The 23,546-nt window shown below is 35.8% G+C and overlaps 1 protein-coding gene across 4 annotated transcripts in view; it reads right to left on the bottom strand.

Annotated features, from left to right (window-relative positions):
• Positions 1 to 23,546, bottom strand: part of HERPUD2 (HERPUD family member 2) — a 95,013-nt gene that overhangs the window by 22,435 nt on the left and 49,032 nt on the right. For all 4 annotated transcript variants that reach the window (XM_050785486.1, XM_050785485.1, XM_050785484.1 and 1 more), the window contains 3 exons: positions 15,683 to 15,760; positions 12,859 to 12,972; positions 10,127 to 10,281 (listed from right to left, as the gene is read on the bottom strand). In XM_050785486.1, the coding sequence (XP_050641443.1) occupies positions 10,127 to 10,281; positions 12,859 to 12,972; positions 15,683 to 15,760 (347 nt within the window). The remainder of the gene's footprint in view (positions 1 to 10,126; positions 10,282 to 12,858; positions 12,973 to 15,682; positions 15,761 to 23,546) is intronic.

A 23,546-nucleotide genomic window follows, 5' to 3' on the forward strand; every position in this document is an offset into this window, starting at 1 on the left:
ATGCACTATCTGTGGGCTTGGGAACTGGCCCATCCAACCCATTGCAATCATCACCAACACCACTATAGACCGCTTGGGAGCCAGAGGTTTGTCCCACCACTACTACTGCCATAATCCATGGCATATCCACTGCCTAGGGGCCTGACGACATGCCAAACTGCCCAGCTCACCACTGTCACTGATGGCATCCAAACAAACTGGCTGGAGGCCCCCCAAGAATTGGCCCACCTGGACCATCTCACACTGGTGTCAGCGTATGCCACACTGGGGCCTAAGGACAGGCATACTCAGCCTACCACTGCCATCGCTAGGACCTAAAGATTGGCCCACCTGACACCCCTGTCCCCAGCAAAACTTCACCACAGCCTCCACTAAAAACTGCACCCTGAGACACTGAGGAAATCAGACACTACTGACACTGTTCCTGACAAAATTCATACAGAGACTATACTATGGTATATATACAGAATCAAAGCCAAAGTGGCCTACCAAACAACAGCATAGACACATCTTTAGGAAAATGCGCCCCCCCTACAAAAGCAAATTCAAAAAACTGAAGAAGGGACTGTTATACCACATGCACAAATATCAACATAAGGATAGAAGAAACATGAAAAAGCAAGGAGATATGACACTTCCAAAAGAACATAATTCTCCAGCAATTGATTCCAGTGAAAATAAAATTGTGAAATCCAGAAAATGAATTCAGAATAATGATATTAAAGAAGCACAATACAAGAGAATTCAGATAAACAATATTTAAAAATCTGAAAAACAATTCAGGATATAAATGAGAAATTTACCAAAGACACTGATATCATTAAAAAGTACCTGAGGAGTGAAAATCACCTGGTGACCACTGAACAGGCCCGGAGATAAAAACTTCTTATCTGAGCAATTTAAAAGGGAGCAAAGACTACCTGGTGACCATTAAACAGGCCATCCAGAGGCAAGACTCCTTATCTGGGGAATTTAGAGGTAATCAAACCTCCCTAGTATCTAAAGTCAGCATCTGATTCCAGGCTTCTTTCAATTTTTATAAGTAACTAAAATTTCTATACATCTCTGGAATGCCATGCTGAAACTAATTTTACAACCCTAAGCTACTGTCTTAAAGTCTATAAATGCTCCTCAGGAAAATCCACCACGGTGCGCTCAGTCCTCTCACTGAGGCACCCCGCTGCACCATTTTGCAGCATCCTTCCTTTCTAATAAAGTTTCCTTTTTCAAACCTGTACTGTTGTTAGTAAATTCTTTTAACCAACCTGTGAGTTGACCACTTCCTGGTGCCAGGGCTCTGACACCTCACCCAACAATCCTCAAATAGATACAATTCAAAAAGGTCTTCTCCACAGCACATTATAGTAAAACTGTCAAAGTCAAAGAGAGAATTCTGAAAATAGCAAGAGAAAAGCATCCAGTCACTTAATGCTTAGAACCCCCAGCAGACTACCAGCAGATTTCTCAGCAGTAACCTTACAGGCCAGGAGAGAATAAGCAGATATATTTGAAGTGAAGAAAGAAAGAGAGAAAAAGAAAGGAAAAAAGGAAAGAAAGGCAGGAAGGAAAGAAAGGAAGGAAAGAAAGAAAAGGAAGCAGAGGGAGGGAGGAAGAGAGGGAAGAGAAGGAGGGAGGGGAAGGGAAAGCAGAGAAGGGAGAAAAGGAAGGAAAAGAAGGAACCTCTCTGCCAAGGATACTATTCCCAGCAAAGTTATCATTCATAAATGAAGGAGAAATAAAGTCTTTCCCAGACAAGTAAAAGCTGAAGGAACCCATCACCACTACGCTGGCCCTCCAAGAAATAATCAAGGGAGCCCTATACCTGGAAGGAAATACATCAAAATATAAAACCGACTGGTAGAGCAAATACACAAATAAAAAAGAGAAATAATTTAAATGTCATCACTACAGAAAACCACCAACTACAATGAAAAACAATATTAGAGAAAGAAAGGAATAAATGCTACACAAAAACCAGAAATCAATTACTAAAATGACAGGAATAAGCCCTGTCATATCAATAATAATTCTGAATATAAATGAATTAAACTTTCCACTTAAAAGATACAGAGGGGCTGAAGAATTTTTTAAAATGATCCACCATATGCTGCCTACAAGAAATTCATCTCATCTGTAAAGACACAGACTGAAAGTAAGGGATGCAAAAAGATATTCTAAGTGAACAAAAATCAAAAGCAAACAAGAACATCTACCTTTATAACAGATAAAACAGACTTTAATTTAAAAACAGTAACAACAAAGAAGGTCATTATATAATGATAAAGGGATCAATTCAACAAAAAGATGTAACAATTCTAAACATATATGAACCCAACAACAGAGCACTCAGCTCTATCAAGAAAACATGATCAGACCTAAAGGGAGGGACAGAATCCAATACAATAAGTGCTAAGGACATCAACACCTGACTCTCAGCATTACACAGATCATCTAGACAGAAAATTAACAAAGAAACACTGGATTCAAACTGCACTTTAGACCAAATGGGTATAACAGACATTTACAGAACATTTCATCCAACAGGTACAGAATACACTCTTCTCATCAGCCCATGGACCATTCTCTAGAACAGACCGTATGTTAGGCCACAAAACAAGTCTCAACAAATTTTTAAAAATCAAAATCATATCAAGTATCTCTTATGACCACAATGGAATAACACTAGAAATCAGTAACAAGAGAAACTTTGGAAACTGTACGAAATACATTAAAATTAAACAATATGCTCCTAAATGACCATTGGGCCAAGGAAGAAATTAAGGAGGAGATAAAAAATGTTTGTGGTGTGTAGTGGCATGTGCCTGTAATCCCAGCTACTCAGGAAGCTGAGGCAGAAGGATTGTTTCAGCCCAGGAGTTCTGCAGTGAGCTAGGATCACACCACCACACTCCAGCCTGGTCAACAAAGTGAGACCATCTCTAAAACAACAAAAAGTTCTTGAAACAAATGAAAGTCTAAAAACAATATACCAAAACCTATGGAATACGACAAAGAGAGATGTTTATAGTAATAAATGCTCACACCAAAAAAGTAGAAAGATTTCAAATAAACAATCCAACAATACACCTCAAAGAACTAGAAAAGCAAGAACAACCTAACCCAAAATTAGTAGAGGCAAAGAAATAATAAAAATCAGGATAGACTGAAAAAAAATACAAAAGATCAACAAAATAAAAACTTGGTTTTTTTAAAAGATAAAATCAATAAACCACTATCTAGGTAACCAAGAAAACAAAAAGACCCATATAAATAAAGTCAGATACGAAAAATGAAACATTACAATTGATACCACAGAAATACAAAAGAGAAATAATCAAGCTATTATGCACAACTGCACACTAATACACTAGAAAATCTAGAGAAAATGGATAAATTCTTAGACACACACAGCCTGCCAAGACTGAATCAGGAAGAAACAGAAAAACCTGAACAGACCAATAATGAGTAATGAGATTGAATCAGTAATAATAAAAAGAAAATCTCCCAACAAAGAAAAGCCCAGGATTGGATGGCTTCACTGCCAAATTTGAGCAAAACTGTTTTTTTGTTTGTTTGTTTTTTGTTTTAAGACAGAGTCATGCTCTGTTGCCCAGGCTGGAGTGCAGTGGCGCAATCTTGGCTGACTGCAACCTCCACCTCCTGGGTCCAAGTGATTCTCATGCTTCAGCTACCTGAACAGCTGGGATTACAGGCATACACCACCATGCCCAGCTAATTTTTGTGGTTATTATGTATTTATTTATTTATTTATTTATTTATTTATTTGAGACAGAGTCTCATTCTGTTGCCCAGGCTGAAGTGCAGTGACAACAATCTCAGCTCACTACAATCTCCACCTCCTGGGTTCAAGCGATTCTCCTGCCTCAGCCTCCCGAGTAGCTGGGATTATAGGCATGCACCATGACGCCCAGCTAATTTTTGCATTAGTAGAGACAGGGTTTCACAATGTTGGCAAGGCTGGTCTCAAAACTTCTGGCCTCAAGCGATCCACCCACCTCAGCCTCCCAATGTGCTGAGATTACAGGCATAGCCACTGTGCCCAGCCTTGACCAATCTTATAAAGAAGAACACCAATTCTCCTCAAACCATTCCATAACACTGAAGAGGAGGGAATTCTACAAGGCATTACCCTGATACCAAAACCAGAGAAGAACACAACAAAAACAACAAAAAACTACAGGTCAGCCATGAACACAGACACAAAAATTCTCAACAAAATACAGCAAACCAAATCCAACAGCACATCAAAAAGGGAATACATCATAATCAAATGGGATTTACCCCAGGGATGCAAGAATGATTCAATATATGCAAATCAACAAACATGATACATCACATTAACAGAATGAAGGACTAAAACCATATGATCATCTCAACATCCCTTCATAATAAAAGCTCTCAACAAACCTAGGCATAGACAGAACATCTCAACATAAAAAAGGCCATATATAACAAACCCACAGCTAACATCATACTGAATAAGTAAATCTGAAAGCCTTTTCTCTAAGAGCTGGAAAAAGACAAAGATCCCCACTTTCACCAGTCTTTTTCAACACAGTACTGGGAGTCCTAGCCAGAGCCATCAGGCCAGAGAAAGTAAGAAAACGCAGCCCAATTGGAAAAGAGGAAGTCAAACCATCCCTCTTTGTAGATAAAGACTCCACCAATAAACTCTTAGATTTGGAAAGTTACAGGACACAAAATCAAAATACAAAAATCAGTAACATTTCTACACACCAAAAACAAACTAGTTAAGAAAGAAATCGAGCTGGGTGTGGTGGTTCACGCCTGTAAATCCTGGCACTTTGGGAGGCCAAGGCAGGCAGATCACCTGAAGTCAGGAGATCGAGACCAGCCTGGTCATAATGGTGAAACTCCATCTCTACTAAAAATACAAAAAATTAGCCCAGCACGATGGCAGACACCTGTAATCCCACTTACTTGGGAGGCTGAGGCAGAAGAATTGCTTGAACCAGAGAGAGAGAGGTTGCAGTGAGCTGAGATTGTGCCACTGCACTCCAGACTGGGCAACAAGAGCAAAACTTCATCTCGAAAAAATAAAAATAAAAAAAGAAAGAAAGAAAAAAAATCGAGAAGACAATCCCACTTACAATAGCTACAAAAAAAATAATAATAATAATAAAATACTTAGGAATAAATTTAACCAAGTAGGTTAAAGACATCTATAAGGAAAACTATAAAACACTAATGAAAGAAATTGAAGAGGTTATAAGCAAATGGAAAGACACCCTATGCTCATGAATCAGAAGAGCTCCTATCACTAAAATTACCATATTGCTCAAAGCAATCTATAAATTCAATGAAAATACCAATGTCATTTTTCACAGAATTAGAAAAAAAATCCTAAAATTCATAAAGAACAAAAAAGGAGCCTGAACAGTGAAAGTAATCCTGAACAAAAGAACAAAGCTGGAGGCACCACACTATTCGGCTTGAAAATATATTACAAGGCTATAGTAACCAAAATAGCATGGTATTGGTATAAAAATAGACACAGAAGACCAAAGGAACATAACAGAGAAGCCAGAAATAAATCCATGTAGTTCCTTTTTTCTTTTTTCTAAATGTTTCTCAAAAAGCCAACCAATTTTCAACAAAGGTGTCAAGAACATACAGTGGGGAAAGAACACCCTCCCTTTGATAAATGGTGCTGGATAAACTGGCTAGCCATATGCGAAAGAATAAAACTGAACTCCTTTCTCTCACCATATAAAAAATTCAACTCAAGACAGATTAAAGACTTAAACTTAAGACCTGAAATATGAAACTACTGAAAGAAAACAGGGGAAACACTTCAGGATATAGGTCTCATCAAAGATTTTATGGCTAAGACATCTAGAACACAGATGACAGAAACAAAACTAGACAAATGAAACTATATTAAACTAAAAAGCATAAAAGCATAGCAAAGGAAGCAATCAACAGAGTGAAGAGGCAACTGCTGAATGGGTGAAAATACCTGCAAACTATTCAGCTGACAAGGAACTAATATGTAGAATATATAAAGAACTCATACAACTTTTCTTACAGTTAATAAAACAAATAATCCCATTAAAAAGTAGGCAAAGGACATGAATAGCTATTTCTCAAGGAAGACATACAATGGCCAACAGGTATCTGAAAAAAAATGCTCAACATGACTCAGTAGGGAAACGCAAATCAAAACCACAATGAAATTTAATTTTACCCCTGTTAGAATGGCTATTATTAAAAAGACAAAAAACAATAGATGCTGGCTAGGATGGGGAGGAAAAGGACCTCATACACTGTTGGTGGGAATGTAAATTAGTACAGCCACTATGGAAAAACAGTATGGAGATTTATCAAAAAACTAAACACAGTTTGGGTGTGGTAGCTCATACCTGTAATTCCAGTACTTTGGGAGGCGGAAGTGGGAGAACTGCTTGAGCCCAGGAGTATGATCATACTGCTGCACTACAGCCTGGGCAACAGAGCAAGACTTTCTCTCAAAAAAAAAAAAAAAAAAAACATACTACACATAAAACTGCCATATGATCCAGCAATCCCACTACTGGCTGGCTATTTATCCAAAGGAAAAGTATGTCAAAGATACCTGCACTCCCATGTTTACTACAGCACTGTTTAGAATAGCAAAGATGGAATCAATCTAAGTGTTCGTTAATGGGCAAATGGATAAATAAAATGTGCTACATATACACAATAGAATACTATTTCACCATAAAAGAGAATGAAATCCTGTCATTTGCAGCAACACAAATGGCACTGGAGGTCATTATGTTATGTGAAATAACCTAGGCCAGAAAAACAAATATTTCATATTCTCACTCATATATGGAAGCTAAATAAATTCATCTCATGGAGGTAGAGAGTAGACTGATAGACACAAGGGGCTAGGAAGGGTGCTGGGAGTGGTGGGGGTGAGGTGATGAAGGGAAGATGAGAAGTTGGTTAATGGGTATAAATATAGCAGAGTAGGCTGACTACAGTTAGCAACAATGTTGTAAATTTCAAAACAGCTAGAAGGGCAGATTTGAAATGTTACCAACACACAGAAATGATAAATACTCCAGATGATGGATACCATAAATGCCCTGACTTAATCATTACACATTCTATGCATGTGTAATGATCATCACATGAACTCCATAAATATGTGCGAATAACAATTTTAAAAATAAATTCTAACAAAACAGACAATATAGATGGGTACAATAAGTAACTTTTCAGATTTGTTATAAAACAAGGCTGTTAATATTTCAGCAGGAAAAACTGAATGTACAAAACTGGGTGTTTTATAAACCAGCCAGTAATTGTTAGAGTAAATAAACAGCACAACAGACTGAGTCTAAAAACCGTCAAGACTTATAAATGGAACTTTGTAAATGAACAGACAGTGTGGTAGGTGATGTATTGCTTTGTCCTTCTCATGTTTTCTCAAGAGCTAGGTAGGCAAACAATCAACTACATCAGGATTTCCCAAAGTGAGGTTCCCAGGATATTGTTAGATTGGCAGACTTCTGAACGCCATCTCAAAACTAGTGATTCAAAACCTCAGGAAGCAGGGACCAGAAATGAGCAATTTTCAGTTTTAATACACTCACTAAATATTGAGAATACTAACCTACATGGTGGTAAACAACACATGCAGACTAGCTAAATATAAGCTATACTGAAGTTTGAAAATAAACAGCAGAGCTTTTTTATTTTGATAGCGAATTCTTCAAGGTCACTCAATTACTGCTCTTGCACATTTTAAGGCTAAGACTATGTTAAATAAAATTTACTTAAAGACAAGTATAAAGTCTTCATTAGTACAAAATGACAACTATGAGAATAAGTTAAATCATGTTCATTGTTGAACTGAATAACCTAATTACTGAACTGTCACATCAATTGCTTCATAAATCACAAAATACTCTCTCCAAATATAAAGCCTTATTTTCTGGCACCTAACACAAGCATTCATTCGACTGTTTTAGTGTACCATACACAGATATGCTTATAAATTTGTCTGCTGAATGTATAACATTCACTTATGAGGATGAAAGAATTTATAAGTAATTGCTAATACATCACTACGTGCCAGTTACTGTTTTAATCACTTTATATACACTAACTCTTTTAAACCACATAGAAATCCTGTAAGAGTTCCATTATCCCTCAAATAATGAGAAAACTGAAGCACAGTAGAGAAGAGACTTGTCCAAACTAGTCACTAAATTCGGACCCAGATTCACAAGATTCAAACCCAGACAGGCTGGCTTGAGAATCTGTACAATCATTAAGCGATACTGCCTTCATTATTTAAAATAAAATATTATTCATCTAGTAATAGATTCCCTAAGTGAACCTCAAATATCTTTGTTGTTCAGTACTTTAACATTCACTTTTGGCAAAATAAACACTATTTCAGATTTTTCTAATCTGCTTAATATATTTCGAAGAGCTGAATGCTTTTGTCTTTTATGTTTATTAATTTTCTCAATAGCCTAGTTTAGAGAAATTATTAATCTTTTACCAATGTATCTATGGTCTTATTCTGAAGACCTGTAATCTTATAAGCTTGATTTGTTTATTACAAAATATATTCACTACAAGTATGAGAAAGAGTTAAAAATTTTATCCAGAGATAACCACTATTAACGTGGCACTATATACTCTTCCAGGCTTATTTATAATCCCACCTTCCACCACTACCACCAAATAAAGTAAGTAAAATCACTCTATAAAAACTGAGAGGAACTTACTCTGTAAAAAACAAAGGAAATGAATTACTGTCATAAGATAGGAAGTATTTTAAGCTACTGTTCCATAATATAAACCCTGAGAACACTGCTTTTTACAAATAAATCTTGGTTTATATTAATAGTAATTACTTTCTGAAAACAAAAATAGTTTCACAGGTACTTTATGAAAGTCTACAACCAGCCTCATCTAAACACTTATTTTGAAAGAAAAGGCTTCACATTCAAGAAATCTTAGACAAATTAGTTCTCTTCTATTTGCTATATATTCAGCTTTGTTTTTCTATATTAATAACTGAATTAAGTTAAAAGTTCTAACTAAAAAGTACCTGAGTGTTTATGCTATCCTGTTTATTAGCACAGCAGTCAATAGCTACTCCTTGGCTACATCACCTACATTACAATTCTGAGGTCCTAGCCATATTCTCATTTCCTGCTCCATCATCATGGATCCAGACCAGTGACACACACTGCAGCCCCGTGGATTGATATGCAACACAGAAATTATCACTACCTGTTACTCAAGCTTCCTTTAGCTCAAAAATGACAAACAATAATACCCCAGTAAAACAGTCTGCTTTCGACACAACCCTGGTCCAAACCATGTTCTCCAAGATCCTACTCTCTGATCTGCTTTACCTGTGGCTACATTTCCTCTAGAAGTGCCTAACCCAAAGGGCCTGCTGTAATTGCTAAATATAGGGTGACTGTGGCAAGCTTCTTAAGAAAACTGCTTTATAAAACTATCAATACAACAAAGATCCTGGAAAACATGCAGCGGTTAGCATATCCCTGTAATACATCATGGTTTTACTCTAGCACAGCTGTTACCAAGTTGATCAGAAACACTTGTGGAACTTTTAAAAACTTTTAAAAACAGATTGCTGGGATCTGTACTCTTCCAAATATACCTTCACTCAACCACATTCCCCTGAAGACTAAATTGAGTAGATCTATAATGAGACTGAGTAAAAAAAAAAAATTAGTTACATAGATCCTTGCTATTCAAAGTGTGGTCTAAACATCAGAAGCATCAGCATCATCTGGGAGCTTGTCAGAAATGCAGATTCTCAGGCCCCATCATACCTATTGAATATAAACCTGAAGCTCAGCAAGGTCTCCCAGTTATTAGGACAAACATTCAAGATTGAAAGCGCTGCCCTACATGATTCTGATGTGCAGTCAGGTTTCAAAAGCAGTGCTCTTCTTAACCCTCTAGTTCTCAAAATATAAAATCAAATATATGAATAAATTTAAAATGTACTTTAATTGCTGCAAAGAGGCTATGGTAAAAATCAAAAGGAATTCATTTTTAGGGGGCCCCAATCACTTTCCACAGCTACCACAATTTCACTTACCCTTGCATTACATATGGAAACTGGTGACTCTGTGTTTGGTCAGTTTGTGCTTGTGGAAGGGTACGCTGCCTCAATCCTTCCGAGGAAGAACCCGCAGCTAAAGACAACATTTCTTGACTAGATGATGGAGTTGTTGATCCTGAATGATCTGAACTCTACAAACAAAAATGTGTAATCTTTAAAAGGAGATTTAGTTCTTTACAATCATAAAATTACACGCACATTACTAAAAATGCATTCATGAAATCCCTCCACAAAACAACGAAATTTCAGAAATTTACTGTTTTAAATCTTGTGTCCAGTATAAGTACTTTAATTTTGATAAGTCAAAACTTATCAAAACTGCTTAATTAAATTAAAATATTCCATTTTTTCAACTAGAAATGGCTGAGGAGCAGAATAATACACAAAATCAGCATATTAAATTCTGAAGATTAAGTTAATGCATTAAAAAGCTCTTTTCACATGATTAAATTAATGCAAAGCTCCTTTCATGATGCCTAACACATATAAAGTGTTCAATAAATGGTACTAATTACTGAGTCATTTAAATAGTTACTATGTGCCAAGTACTGTACAACATCCTATTGGTAACACATTGGTTTAAAGTAATGAGAAACAGGCTAGAAATCAAAAGATCTAAAATCTAGTGTTATCTCTGACATTAACAAGAAGTATAACCTTAAAGGTTCACTTAACCTCTCAGAGTCTCCACTTTCCTACAGAAAATGAGATTGGACTAAATTTTCAAGATTCCTTTCAGTTCTAAAATTCTATTAGTTTATAGAAATCACCAACAAATATTACTTTTTACAAAATGAACTATGAGGATCAAAATGTTAATCGGGATTTTTTTATTCTCATGCTCAAATTTTTTTATTCTCGTGCTCATGGATTCAGTAACCATAAACAACATAACTCCCTGAAGACCATCCCAATTTGTTTAAAAATAGTTTGTCAAGTGTTTCATGTACATTTAAAACACAATTACATTTTACATAAATTACAGTTCTTCCACTTTAAAAAGCTAGGTACAGTATTACTTTAACATCCTTCCTTTAACAAGTTTATTAAATTGTATTTTACCCGTACTGCCTTCCTATTGACAGGATGTCTTTTTGCATGACTCCCATGCTAAGTCCTGCCATGTGAAAGGTCCAAAGCAGTCTTTTGCAAAACAGCCCACACCAGTCTTTTGCAAGACTAACAAAAACTTACTTTAAAATGTTACTTCACACACATTAGATATCAAATATCTTACTAAGGAGTCTGGATTCTTAGGAACATAAACTGGGAAAGGCTGCTTTTTCGGTAAGATTTCTCATTAAATGGGCCATCATAATATGGTGTTCATTAATACAATTATTAGAAGAAAAGCCTAGTCATTTGGCAGCACAACCTAATTTCTCTAGAACTAATGATTTCTGACCTTATTAGGTAATTATTTTATGATTAGATCTTTAAAACATTTTCAACTCCCTTGAAATTTCTGAACCATGAAAAATTAAGGTGAATTCAACTTAACATTCCTTTGATACTTTTCAGGCTTTCATAACACTCTGAAAAAAACAAATATACACACTAAAGATACAAAATCATGGCTGAGCAACCCACTGGACAAGTCAAAGTCAGAGGGTTGTTTCTGAACAAAAATTGGAGCAATGCAACTGCGTCCGACAACTACAAAAAAAAACTCTATGCCAATGCCAATGTCTGTGCCTTTCCATGCCAAGGCAGGAAACATATAAAGACCCGTGGGTGTTTTGACAAGGCATATTATATTTAGTTTAATGTAAGCTAAATTCCCATGGCTGGTACTAGGAAATACTTACCATTAAGAGAATACTAATTAAATACAGCAACTGGAGAAGCTAGTTTCTTAAAGCAGCAGTTAACTAGTATCTATTGAGAGAGCTTTCAACTAGTTCCCACTTTGGCTGGATTCTTGACAAGGAAAGCATACTTAGCAGTATACAAGTTCCCTGCCTGCTCAAGAAGTTGAAAGCAAGCTTCCACTCATCCAGTCCTCTTACCTGCAAAGGTGTCATAGAAAGCCTTTATGGGAAATCAAAAATAACATAAGAGGACTGGAGACAATGTCTTTGAAATTTATAGAAAATGTCTAAATTGAGAAAGTCAACTATTACAAAACATTTCCAAAACAATTTCAGGCAGATGGAAAAATAAGGATGGAGGAATGAATACCCAAGTCTGAAAAAAATTAGCACATTAAGTATTACCTCCCCAAGCAGGTGGAAGGTACACCCAAATCCAGTCATTTTTAAAAAACAAAATCCTTGACCAAGTCATCTACTTCAAGAAGATTTAGGGTACTTAAATTTTAAACAATTTAATCTACCTTGAATCAAATATACTATTTTAAATACCTGGCATATTCTGAAACATCATTGGCCTAAGAATTTATATTATATAACCATAACATAATTCCGTTTTCTAAGTATTCCAATAATTAAACCTTTGAAGATGAAACCTATTACTGACCTGCCATACAGCAAATTATAACTCATGGTGAATAGACTTCAAGGGATAACACTGCATATTAGACCTTTCAAAATCATAAACTTTACAAAATGTCTAACTTTAGTTCAAAACGCAATCTCAAAATCCACAAGCTCCAATTGTTGTTTTTCATTTAGTTTTTAGAGGCAAAAAATAAGAAGAAGATGAAGAAGAAGAAAAGTTCAATGTTTACTCCTCCCAAAACAACTCACAGAATTGCTGCTGGATGCCAATGCTTCACGACTTTCTCTATTGGTGCTGGATTTTGGAGAACTGGGAGGAGTCCGAGAAGTACATACTAGATGAACCATATGATACTCATCTTGCTAAAATTAAAGAAGATTACATTTAAAGGGTAGTACTACAAAATGTACAGTTCAAAAAGTCAGTAGCTAAACTGAAATACTTAAAACTTAGATCCCTTTACCGCCTAGCCATTCTATTACTGATAAACTGTTATCATTTGAAGGTAAATCTGTCATTTTATTTGGGATCCTTTTGAATTCAGTATCTTCTCCATACTTGGAAAATGATCTAAATACTCTAATTGCTGTATTAAAAAATTATTTTGCATACAAAGCAGTCTTAAAGCAAACAATGTTGTGAAAGTTGTATCAGCACAATCTATCATTTCAGCATGAAAACATCTAGCACCTTAAACTTTTTAGTTTATATATTTCCATCAATTGAGGCTTAGCAACCATAAAAGAAACTCAAATAACTTCATCATAATCACGTTTGCCTTAATTTTAGCAAGGTGATTTTCTTACTCTTTTTGGAGTCAAAAACTATTTTCATCTATAACACCTATACACAGATATAAAGCATACATTTAAACTATATTCTGTAAATATCCCATGTTTTTCCATAAACCTACAAATATGACTGAAGAAAAATGTTACAAATAACGATTACGGTTGGCATTTTAGCTTAGTGAGATCATGAGCATATTTATTTATACTTAGACATAAAGCTAGCAAATAAGATGGGGAAAGGAAAGAAGGAATAAAGGAGGACAGAGAACAATGAGGGATGAGTCAGCAAGTTTTTAAAAAAGAAAAGAACAGAATGACAAAGAAAAAGGAGCAGAAAGAAAGATACCCAAATGATGAGAAAGGGAAACAAAGTTACTAGAAACTAAGAATGTATCACTTGCCTACCACGAACCTATAATTGTGCTTAATTTGGAGGCAAATCCAAGAAAGGGTATAACAGGCCCTTCCTTAAAGAGGCTCATGACATTATTAAGAGAGTAGACTTGTGCACTACAGCACAATTACAGAAATAGAGAACAGTCTTTTTTGCATGAAACTGAGAAGTCCAACCTTAATTACTTTAGGAGTTTGGAGGAAGAAGTTACTAAGGGTTAGAATGCTAAAGAAAGGCTTCAGAGACAGCACGACAGAAGGTATGCCTGGCAAAGGAGGTTGAAGACACTCCTAATTTTCAATGCCCCCCTTAGCTTCTTAATACAGAATATTAACAAGCATACAAGTATAAGATGTTGATTCTTAGAAACATAGTTCCAAAAGGTCATTATTAATCACAATTAATTCACAGAATTTATTTATCTCGGGAATGTTTCCATAAAACATTTTGTGACTAAATAGGTAAAGCTAATGGCAGCATTTAAACTGAAAAAAGTAAAGGGGTACATTGACTTTAACAAAAACAGTTGAAAGAACTATTTAAAATATAAACATATTACTCAACATGTTTTATATAGGGGCACAAGAGTTCTTTGACTGAAGCAGTTTTTATTTTAAGTTGTCTGGCCTGAAACCATTTCTGGCAGCAAAAATGTTTTAAAAAGTCTTCATGTGCAGATTTAAGCTATCCTTGGGGTAAAATAATTAATATATCTGTATTTCAAAGAGCAGATGGCAGAAAGGACTATATTGAAATATATTTTATTTCTGAGTACCAGCATAAAAACAAGAAAAAAAAAAAAAAAAAGGACAGCCAGAACACAGAGGTTTTCAGGGCTATTCTAAATGATACTATACTGGTGGAGTCATTATATATTTGCCAAAACTCATAGAATGTGCAACACAAGAGTGCACCCTAAACATAAACTACAGGCTTTGGGTAATAATGTATGTCTTTTAAAAAAAAAAGAAGAAAGAAAGAAAAAAGACAAAAAACCTGCTGCAAAATCCGCTATTTTTGAGGGAGTGGGTATTGTACCATGTTAGCAATTTGAAACTACATAATTCCAATAACAGCAAGAAGTCACACTGGCAAAGCTAAAATGTCAACTGTCTAAGCAGAAGGAATATACTAATTTTTTTTTAAAGTTTCCCACAGGTGATCATAAACATACAGGAGAAGATACAGATCTTCTAAATTAGATAAGCAATATCTACAACAACAGTTTAAGTCAAAGAGCTAAGGCAAAACATAGAAGAAATTCAATTTTGCTATACTCACCAACAAAAAGCAACATTTCAAATGCTGAAAAGCTCTATAAGTATAAATTCCACAAACGAACATGAGCTAAAAGCTACTACTAAAATAACTAGCCTTCAAGCTGACTTTATTGAAAATATTGAAATATAAAAATGTATTGAAATATATTTTAGCTCTGAGCACCCACAAAGTTTGCTAACTGGTAGACCAGTTAACTTCCTCCTGAAATTAAACTCCCAACTCAAGCAATTTGTATAAAAATATCATGCAGCTGGCAAAAAGGAGATTTAGAGGAAAGATTGTTATCAATGAAAATCCGTCACCACTACTGAACATTCTACTTCTGCACTACTGACGTCAATAGCATTTTCTTACAAAAAATGACAAATACCTGAACACAAATACATAATCCTACTTTAGATTTAACTATCAGATGAATATACAGAACCGTTACCTAAACTAGCAAGAAACTATCATGTTACTTTCTAATTTATCTTTACTTGTTATGCTACCCAAAGGGATTGATTTTAAGTATCTAAAAACTGAACTGGTTGAATACAATTTCAGAACATATCTCCTCTCACATTCTGAATGTATCTGGTATCAAATAGTGATAGAAAAGCTTACTTTTCTGAGAATGTCTTTCAGCTGCAGATGATCGGGAAGCAGTCTGCCCGAATACACCAATCTCTGATCCTTCGTCAACTAAGAAATGGGACAAAGAAAAGAATTCAACTTTTCTAATTATGCAAATTGAAGGCTGGGAATAACATGCCTAATTATGGGTAAAATAAAACTCCCTTTAGGCACAAGTAAGCAGAAAACTGACACAATTTAAGAACTTTTGTTTTTCCAAATTCTACTTAAGAAAAAACATTTAAGAGTTCAGCAAATGGTAATTTATCTATTGCAGCTATAATAAAGTACAGATAATACTATCCTGGCGGGGTAGGGGGTAGGTAAATTGGAAGTCTGTCTTTTCAACTATAATGCAATGCATATATGACTATCATTAAAAAATCTTCAAGACTATATAAATGAGAAAGGGGTTGGCCTTATATTAATAGTCAACAGTAGGATAAAATTTCGAGGTCACCAGAATCATTTTGCCTTATTTTGTCAATTTTTCATCTAAGACAATATATGACTTATTTTCTTCCTTACTAATATTGTGCAGAACAATTTATTGGTTTTAATTCAAGAGCCATTTAGATTTAGTTATAAATTTACTTACTATTCTAATTATTATTCCTACCACTCTCACAAATACCTTTGTTAAGCTTTTCAAAAACACAAGACTAAAGAAAAATCAACACAAGTGCATGGAGAGTCAGTTGCCATCTCTATATGCAACCAAAATATGAAATTATGTAAAATTAAAGCATCTGTATATACTCCACATAAGGCCTATTTAATAACTGCAAAACAGGTGAATGTTCTTTGCATTTTATCAAAACAAATACTAGCCATATCAGTAATTCTTAAATATGCCAAATCCAAGCCACAACTATAACAATTTTTAAGATTATGTATTCAACATAGCTACTACAAAAGGGTCTTCTTATATTAAAACTAGCCATAATAGAAATTATCATACTAAGATCCGTGGTTCAGGCATCCTTACACACCAAAGGTATAGCTATCCTTCCAAGATACTTAACCATTACACATATTCCAGTTTCTCCTGGAAGCATTTTGGAGCGTACCATTCCTCAAATGCACATGTACAAACTCCTATATATAAACAATCAAATACAATGCACAGGTTTTAAAATCATAAGTCTTACAACCTTTATATATATATAAAGGTTTATTATTTATATATAAAGGTTTCTGTTTATATAGAGAGAGACAGAGAGAGAGAGAGGAGCACTGTGGTATTGTAAAATATATTTGGTTTTCATGCTGTTTTCTGCCAAATAGCTCCTAAAATCCTTGGAATCTTCAGAAAGATGAGTATCTTTAGTGTGCTAATAAGACAACTGGTGGCTGGGGGACCCCACACTGCCTCAGGATGGGGGCTGGTTGCCAGGGGAACAACCAAGTAATTAGAAGTTTGCAACTTTCAGTCCCACCCCCACCCCCAACCTCCAGAAAGGGAGAGTGGCTTAAGGTTGAGTTGATAAACCAACGGCCAATGATTTAATCAATCATGCCTACCTAACGAAGCTTCCATAAAAACCCAAAAGGAGAGTTCTGAGAGCTCCAGCATAGGAGAATGAGTCGAAGTTCCTCAAGAGTGGATGGGCCCAGAAAGGGCATGAAAGCTCTGAGCCCTTTCTCCCAGACCTTGTGCTATGCATCTCTCTTCCATTTGTATCCTTTGTAATAATATCCTTTATAAGTGAGCAAATGTAAGTAACATGTTTCCTTGAGTTCCGTGAGCTGCACTAACAAATTAATTGAACCCCAGGAGGGGGTCATGGGAACCCCTATTTATAAACAGCTGGTCAAAAACACAGGCCACAACCTGTGCTTGGGACCACATATGAAAGGGGGCAGTCTTGTGGGATTGAGCCCTCAACCTGTGGAATCTATCTCCAGGTAGATAGTGTCAGAAGTAAACTGAATTAAAGGACATTCAGCTGGTGTCCTCCGGAGAATTTTCTGCAGAACTCCTTATTGTTGGAGAGAAATCCCCACACATTTTGGTGACCAGACATTACAGAAGAATTCTGTATTGAGTGTTGTGAGAGCATAAGAGAAACTGAGTTTGTTTTTTCCTATATCCTTATAGGCACTGAATGGCCAACTATATGACCATAAGTTGAATGCTAAATATACACTCAATGATTTAATTCCTGCCCAAAATGAATTATGCAATGCTTTATAAATCTTTATAATGTACTTATTACAATTGGAACCTAAAGAAGTTTCTTCAATAAGTATTCCAGTCATCATAAACTATCACTTTTTTACCAGACCAAACATTTAATAGATAGATACTTTTATGTCATATCATCACTCTGCATAAAGGACATCGGTGTCTTTTTGTGAATTTTTTTCCTTTATAAAAATTCTCAAACATACATACAGTTGAGGGAATAAAATGAACCCCCAGGTACCATCTTCAAGAACTCTCAAGTACCCAGCTTCAACAATTACCAAATTCTGCTATTCTTGTCTCATCCATCCCTCATTTCTTTTTTTTTTTCTTCAAAGAGAATACTGCATTTTAATCTTTTTAAAAAAAAAAAAAAAAAAAGAGAGAGAGAGAGACAGGGCCTCACTCTGTTTTCCAGGCTGAAGTGCAGTGGCTATTCACAGGTGCGATCATGGTACACACTACAGCCCCGAACTCCTGGGCTCAAGTAATCCTCCCACCTCAGCTTCTGGAATAGCTGGGACTCCAGATATATGCCACTGTACCCAGCTGAGTACTGTATTTTAAAGCAATACGACACATCATTTCTTTTCACCTGTACAAATTCAGTAAGTTTTATAATAACCATAATGTTACTACATTCAACAAATAATTCCTTAATATGTAATATCCAGTGCAGTTCAACTCTTCCCACTTGCCGAAAAATGTTTTTTAAAGATGATTTGAATCGGAATCCAAATAAGGTTCACACACAAAATTTGGCTGTTATGCCTCTTTTAATCTTTTAACAGTTTCTATTTTTAAAAAATTTTTCCCAGGCTATTTACGTGTTGAAGAAATTGTTCGTCTCATAGAACTTTCCAGTCTGATTAGGCAAACTGTATCCTCCTGGTATTGCTCAGCATGTTCCTGTAGTTCCTGTACAATGTAGTTAGATCTAGAGGGCTGATCAGATTCCAATTCCTTTTTGTATGACAAGAGGACTTTTGACAAGGGGGACCTCAAATTGCACCATTTTTTACCACTAGGAGTCCCTACAAGGTGGCTCCTGCATTTTAACATGACCTCTGTCATCTCTAATAGTAGCTTCCTTGCTCTCAGGCACAAAATGCCCCAGAAGTTCATCTTACACATTCCATGCCCCAGACCTAGAATCAGCCATTGCTCCAGGATTCATGATTCATTTTAATGGGAAATGGTATCTAAAGACCAAAATCTAGGAGCTATGAATACTGATTTTTACTTGTCATTACTTCTTCAGTAAGCAGAGCTAGAAAATAATGTATTTTTATAAAGAGAAACTTAAATCCTGAGTTCACTATGACATTTCCAATTAAATAGTATTCACTCATTTTATTTGTATCTTCTCACCCTGAAAATCTTTCTTGCTAATGACATTAATAAATACATGCCATTAGCAAATGTACTTATTTGTTTTATCCTACTATATGTAATCTCAAAATAACAATAACAAGATTGTTACTAACAATATTGAACAAAGTTTAAGATTTCTTATTGATCTTCTCTGTCCTTAGGATATAGGTCACTAGGCAAAATACAGTGTTTCAAAGTTACTTGAAATAATAATTCTTGTAACTGTGTCACCATCCTGACGTTTTTTAATTCTTGTGTTTTCATTTAGAGATTTCTCTATTTTTTTATAATTATATATAACAAAAAATGGCGATAAGGTAAAAACTATAAACAAGGTGCATTCAAAGAGGCTTTAGTTCTGTCCTTGTCCCCTCTATGATTTTGGATTGCCCTTACAACGCTTAACAACAAAGCTGAATACACACATACTCCTATTTTCCTCCTTTTCTTACATAAAAAGTAGTACAATACACTTACTCTATTGCATCTTGTTTTCTCACTTAATAAGCCAGGGAGATTACTGCTTAGCAGCATAAAAATATTTCCCCATTCTTTTTAACAAACGCACAATGCTCCATTATATGAAAGGACTATAGTTTGTTAATGGATATTTGAGCGTTTCTAGGCTTTCGTTATTATGCACAGTGTCCTCCCTTCATATTATTCTATTTATCTCTGTATCTTCCCACAGCATCCTGCAACAAGGAGATCATTAATGACATTGATAAAGGTAATCTTGGTGGTGTAGCAGAATAAAAACCTAACTGGAATTGATTCAAGAGAAAAGGAGAGACACATAAAGACAGCAAATATATACAACTTATAAACAGTTTTGCACTTAAAGGAAGAAACAGGACAACAGCTAGAAGGGAAATGGGATCAAGAGAGGGTCTTGCTTTTGGTTTGTTTTATTCTTTTGTGCTTTTGTTTATTCAAGAGAGAAATAACATGTTTGTATGCCAATAGGAGTAATTCAGTAGAAAGGAAAAAACTGATGATGCAAGAGAGAAAAACAGTTTCAAGAGCAATGTCCTTCAGTAGCTAATAAGGGATGGGGGTCTTGTGCAGAGGAGTTGGACTTACAGCACAATATGACAGATGTAGGTAAAGAGATGATAAGAAACTTATACAATATCCCATCACCAGCACTCTGTGCCTCGATTTCCTTGTCTGTAATATAAGGGCAATAATAGTTTGTATCTCACAGGGCTTAATTTTCGTAACAATGGAAATGCACATAAACTAGAACAGAACACAATGCCTACTGAGTATTCAATTAACATTAGGTGCTAATTTCTAGTACCTGCTCCTCCCACATCATGCAGTTTCATGAGGCTCTAATGAGATTATGGAAAAGTACCGAAAAGTTGAATGACTAACAGCAGGCTGTGTATGTTCATTATGCATAAGAACATGATTTGGATGCTGCTAAAACAGGTTGGGTTAAAGTTGCAATGACTGTCACTTCATGTGATTTAAAAAAAAAAACAAAGTCCCAATTCACATTAGAACTTTGAAGTCTCAGTTTTTTTGTTTTTGTTTTTTTGTTTTGAGACAGAGTCTCGCTCTGTCACCCAGGCTGGAGCGCAGTGGCACGATCTTGGCTCACTGCAACCTCCACCTCCCAGGTTCAAACAATTCTCCTGCCTCAGCCTTCCGAGGAGCTGGGATTACAGGCATGCACCACCACACCCTGCTAATTTTTGTATTTTTAGTAGAGACAGGGTTTCACCATGTTGGCCAGGCTGGTCTCAAACTCCGCCTCAAGTAATCCGCCCACCTCAGTATTCTAAAGTGCTGGGATTACAGGCGTGAGCCACCATGCCCAGCCTAAAGTCTCAGTTTAAAATGACATCTATAAACAACAAAAGGAAATCTTTTAATTAATTTTACCTTCTCTACGAGAAAAAATACTTTCATATTAGTCAAAAGAAGTCCATGTCCAAAACATAAGTTATCTAACTTACGCTTTTTTATTTTTAGTGAAAGAATGTAGTATTTACCAACTACTTCAAGATGTTAATATATTATCTGCTTTCTACATGGATAATCTCCATTTTCCTATTAAACTGTAATAGTAATGGAATTTGTCAGATATTTTATCACAAGCATCACTTCTAAGCAAGATAGGGAAAAAATATTCTGGAAAACTCAGTATTTGGGACTACTGAACAAAATATACATAAATGGCGCACACTGACAGTCCTACTTAAAATGTTTACTCCCATAATTTGTTAGTAGACAGGTTTAAAACAAATTTTTCACAGAAACAATAGGTCATTTTCAGTCAGAGACTTCAAAAGCCAAAGCTTGGAAAACTTTGCAATGCAATACAAGTTAAATAAATTTAGGAAAACCATTTAGTTAAAAGTAGAGGTACTGAAATCTCATGATAGCTATAAAGTGATTATCCAGATTATTGATAATATTAATTTTTTATCAAGATAAAAACTCAAAAGATTTTGAGAATTCCTAGTCCTGGAACTATGGGTCGCACACATACAAATAATTATTAAATTTAAAAGCTAGGCACATATTGTATTTAACCCAAAATATAGCTAACTAAAGTAGTATGACTAGTATCCCAGAAAGAGACTGGTAATCCCTTATCTCCAAGTCCTTCTTTTTTAAAACCACCTACACCTACTAAACAGAAAGGTTAGGCAATAGCTAAGCAAGTCCGTCAGCAGTAGGAGGAAAAGATGCAATAGCACCCAGCAAAAGTTTCTGACTTTTGCAAGGAGAAAGAAAGACACCACGGTCTTTATCATTTGCTTCTCTAGAAAAGGAATCAAGGTTTAGAAAAACCATTAGTAGGCATATGTACATTTCATTCATATCACTGGTTTTTGCCCTACCAGAGTCTTTGCTAAATTTCTCATCCAATTCTAAACGTTAGGGTTCTTCAGACAAGTCGCAAATTTGTCTCTCTGTCCAAGGCCTCACCCTCTCAGACCCAGATTCATATACCCAACTGTTAAGAGATTTGACATCTTCATATATTTTAATAGGCAACTCAAATTCTACAATGCACTTCAATTCCCAATTCCCCAAATCTTTCCTCTTATTTCTTCCCTGTCCTGTAACAACCTGTGACCAACTGTTTAAGCCAAAAACCTGGGCATCATCCTCAACTTTTCTTTCTCTTGCCTTGCCTCCCATATCTAACCACTGTCAAATCCTATAGACTCTATCTCCGTAAGTCCCTCTCAGATCAGTCTACTTCTTTCCACCTACACTGCCATTACCCTAATCTAAACCATCATTTCTTGCCTGGTCATCTGCAATAACCTTTTAATTGGTTTTCTTGCTTCCATTCTACAGTCAGCAGCTCTAGTGATCTTTTAACAACTTAAATCAGCCAGGCATGGTGGTTCACATCTGTAATCCCAGCACTTTGGGAGGCTGAGGCAGAAGGACTGCTGGAGCCCAGGAGTTCAAGACCAGCCTGAGCAACATAGTAAGACTCCATCTCCTCAAAAAAAATTTTTAAATGTAGCCAGGTTTGGTAGGGCATGCTTGTAGTTCCAGCTGCTTGGGAGGATGAGGTGAGAGGATCACTTGAGCCCAGTAGTTCAAGGCTACAGTGAGCTATGATCACTCCCACTGCACTCCAGCCTGGGTGACAGAGGAAGACCCTGTCTCAAAAAAACAAAAAACAAAACAAAACAAAACAAAAAAACTTAGATCAATCCTGTCACTCTCTGATGGAGTCCCACTACAATGGATTTAATTCAAATTCCTTTCCACGGCCAGATCTGGCTTCTGTCTCTCTCCAAACTCCCCAGTAGTATTCTTTCCTCCTTATGAGCCAAATTGACATTCACTTAGATCCCAAGCTCTTTTCCAATTCAGACACCCTGCCTGCTGTATTCTCCCCTAGCTCTTACATACCTGACTCTTAATCACCTTTCAGATTTTAGTTTTAAAATCACTCCCTCAGCGAGGTCTTCCTTGACTTATAAATCTACAGTATAGTATTCCCTCTCACACATCCTGTTTATATCCTTCGTAACACAAACCACAACCTCTAATTATGCCAACATGTGTTTTTTTTTCCCTTAAATAAAAGTGCCAAGAACAAAGGGTCCATAGCCATCTTGCTGTCACTGTGTTCCCATAGCCCACTACTGTGCCTCACAGAGTACATGCTAAGTGTAGATTTATGAGGTGTCATGAGTCCAAAACTGCTTACACAGACTTGGAGAAACCACCTAATCTGAAGTTTGTTAAATAAGTTATTTTACATGTAATCAGGAAAAACAGAAATGAAATATTCAGTCTATGAATTAC

This window comes from Macaca thibetana, chromosome 3 (assembly GCF_024542745.1).
Source record: "Macaca thibetana thibetana isolate TM-01 chromosome 3, ASM2454274v1, whole genome shotgun sequence".
Classification (NCBI taxonomy): domain Eukaryota; kingdom Metazoa; phylum Chordata; class Mammalia; order Primates; family Cercopithecidae; genus Macaca; species Macaca thibetana.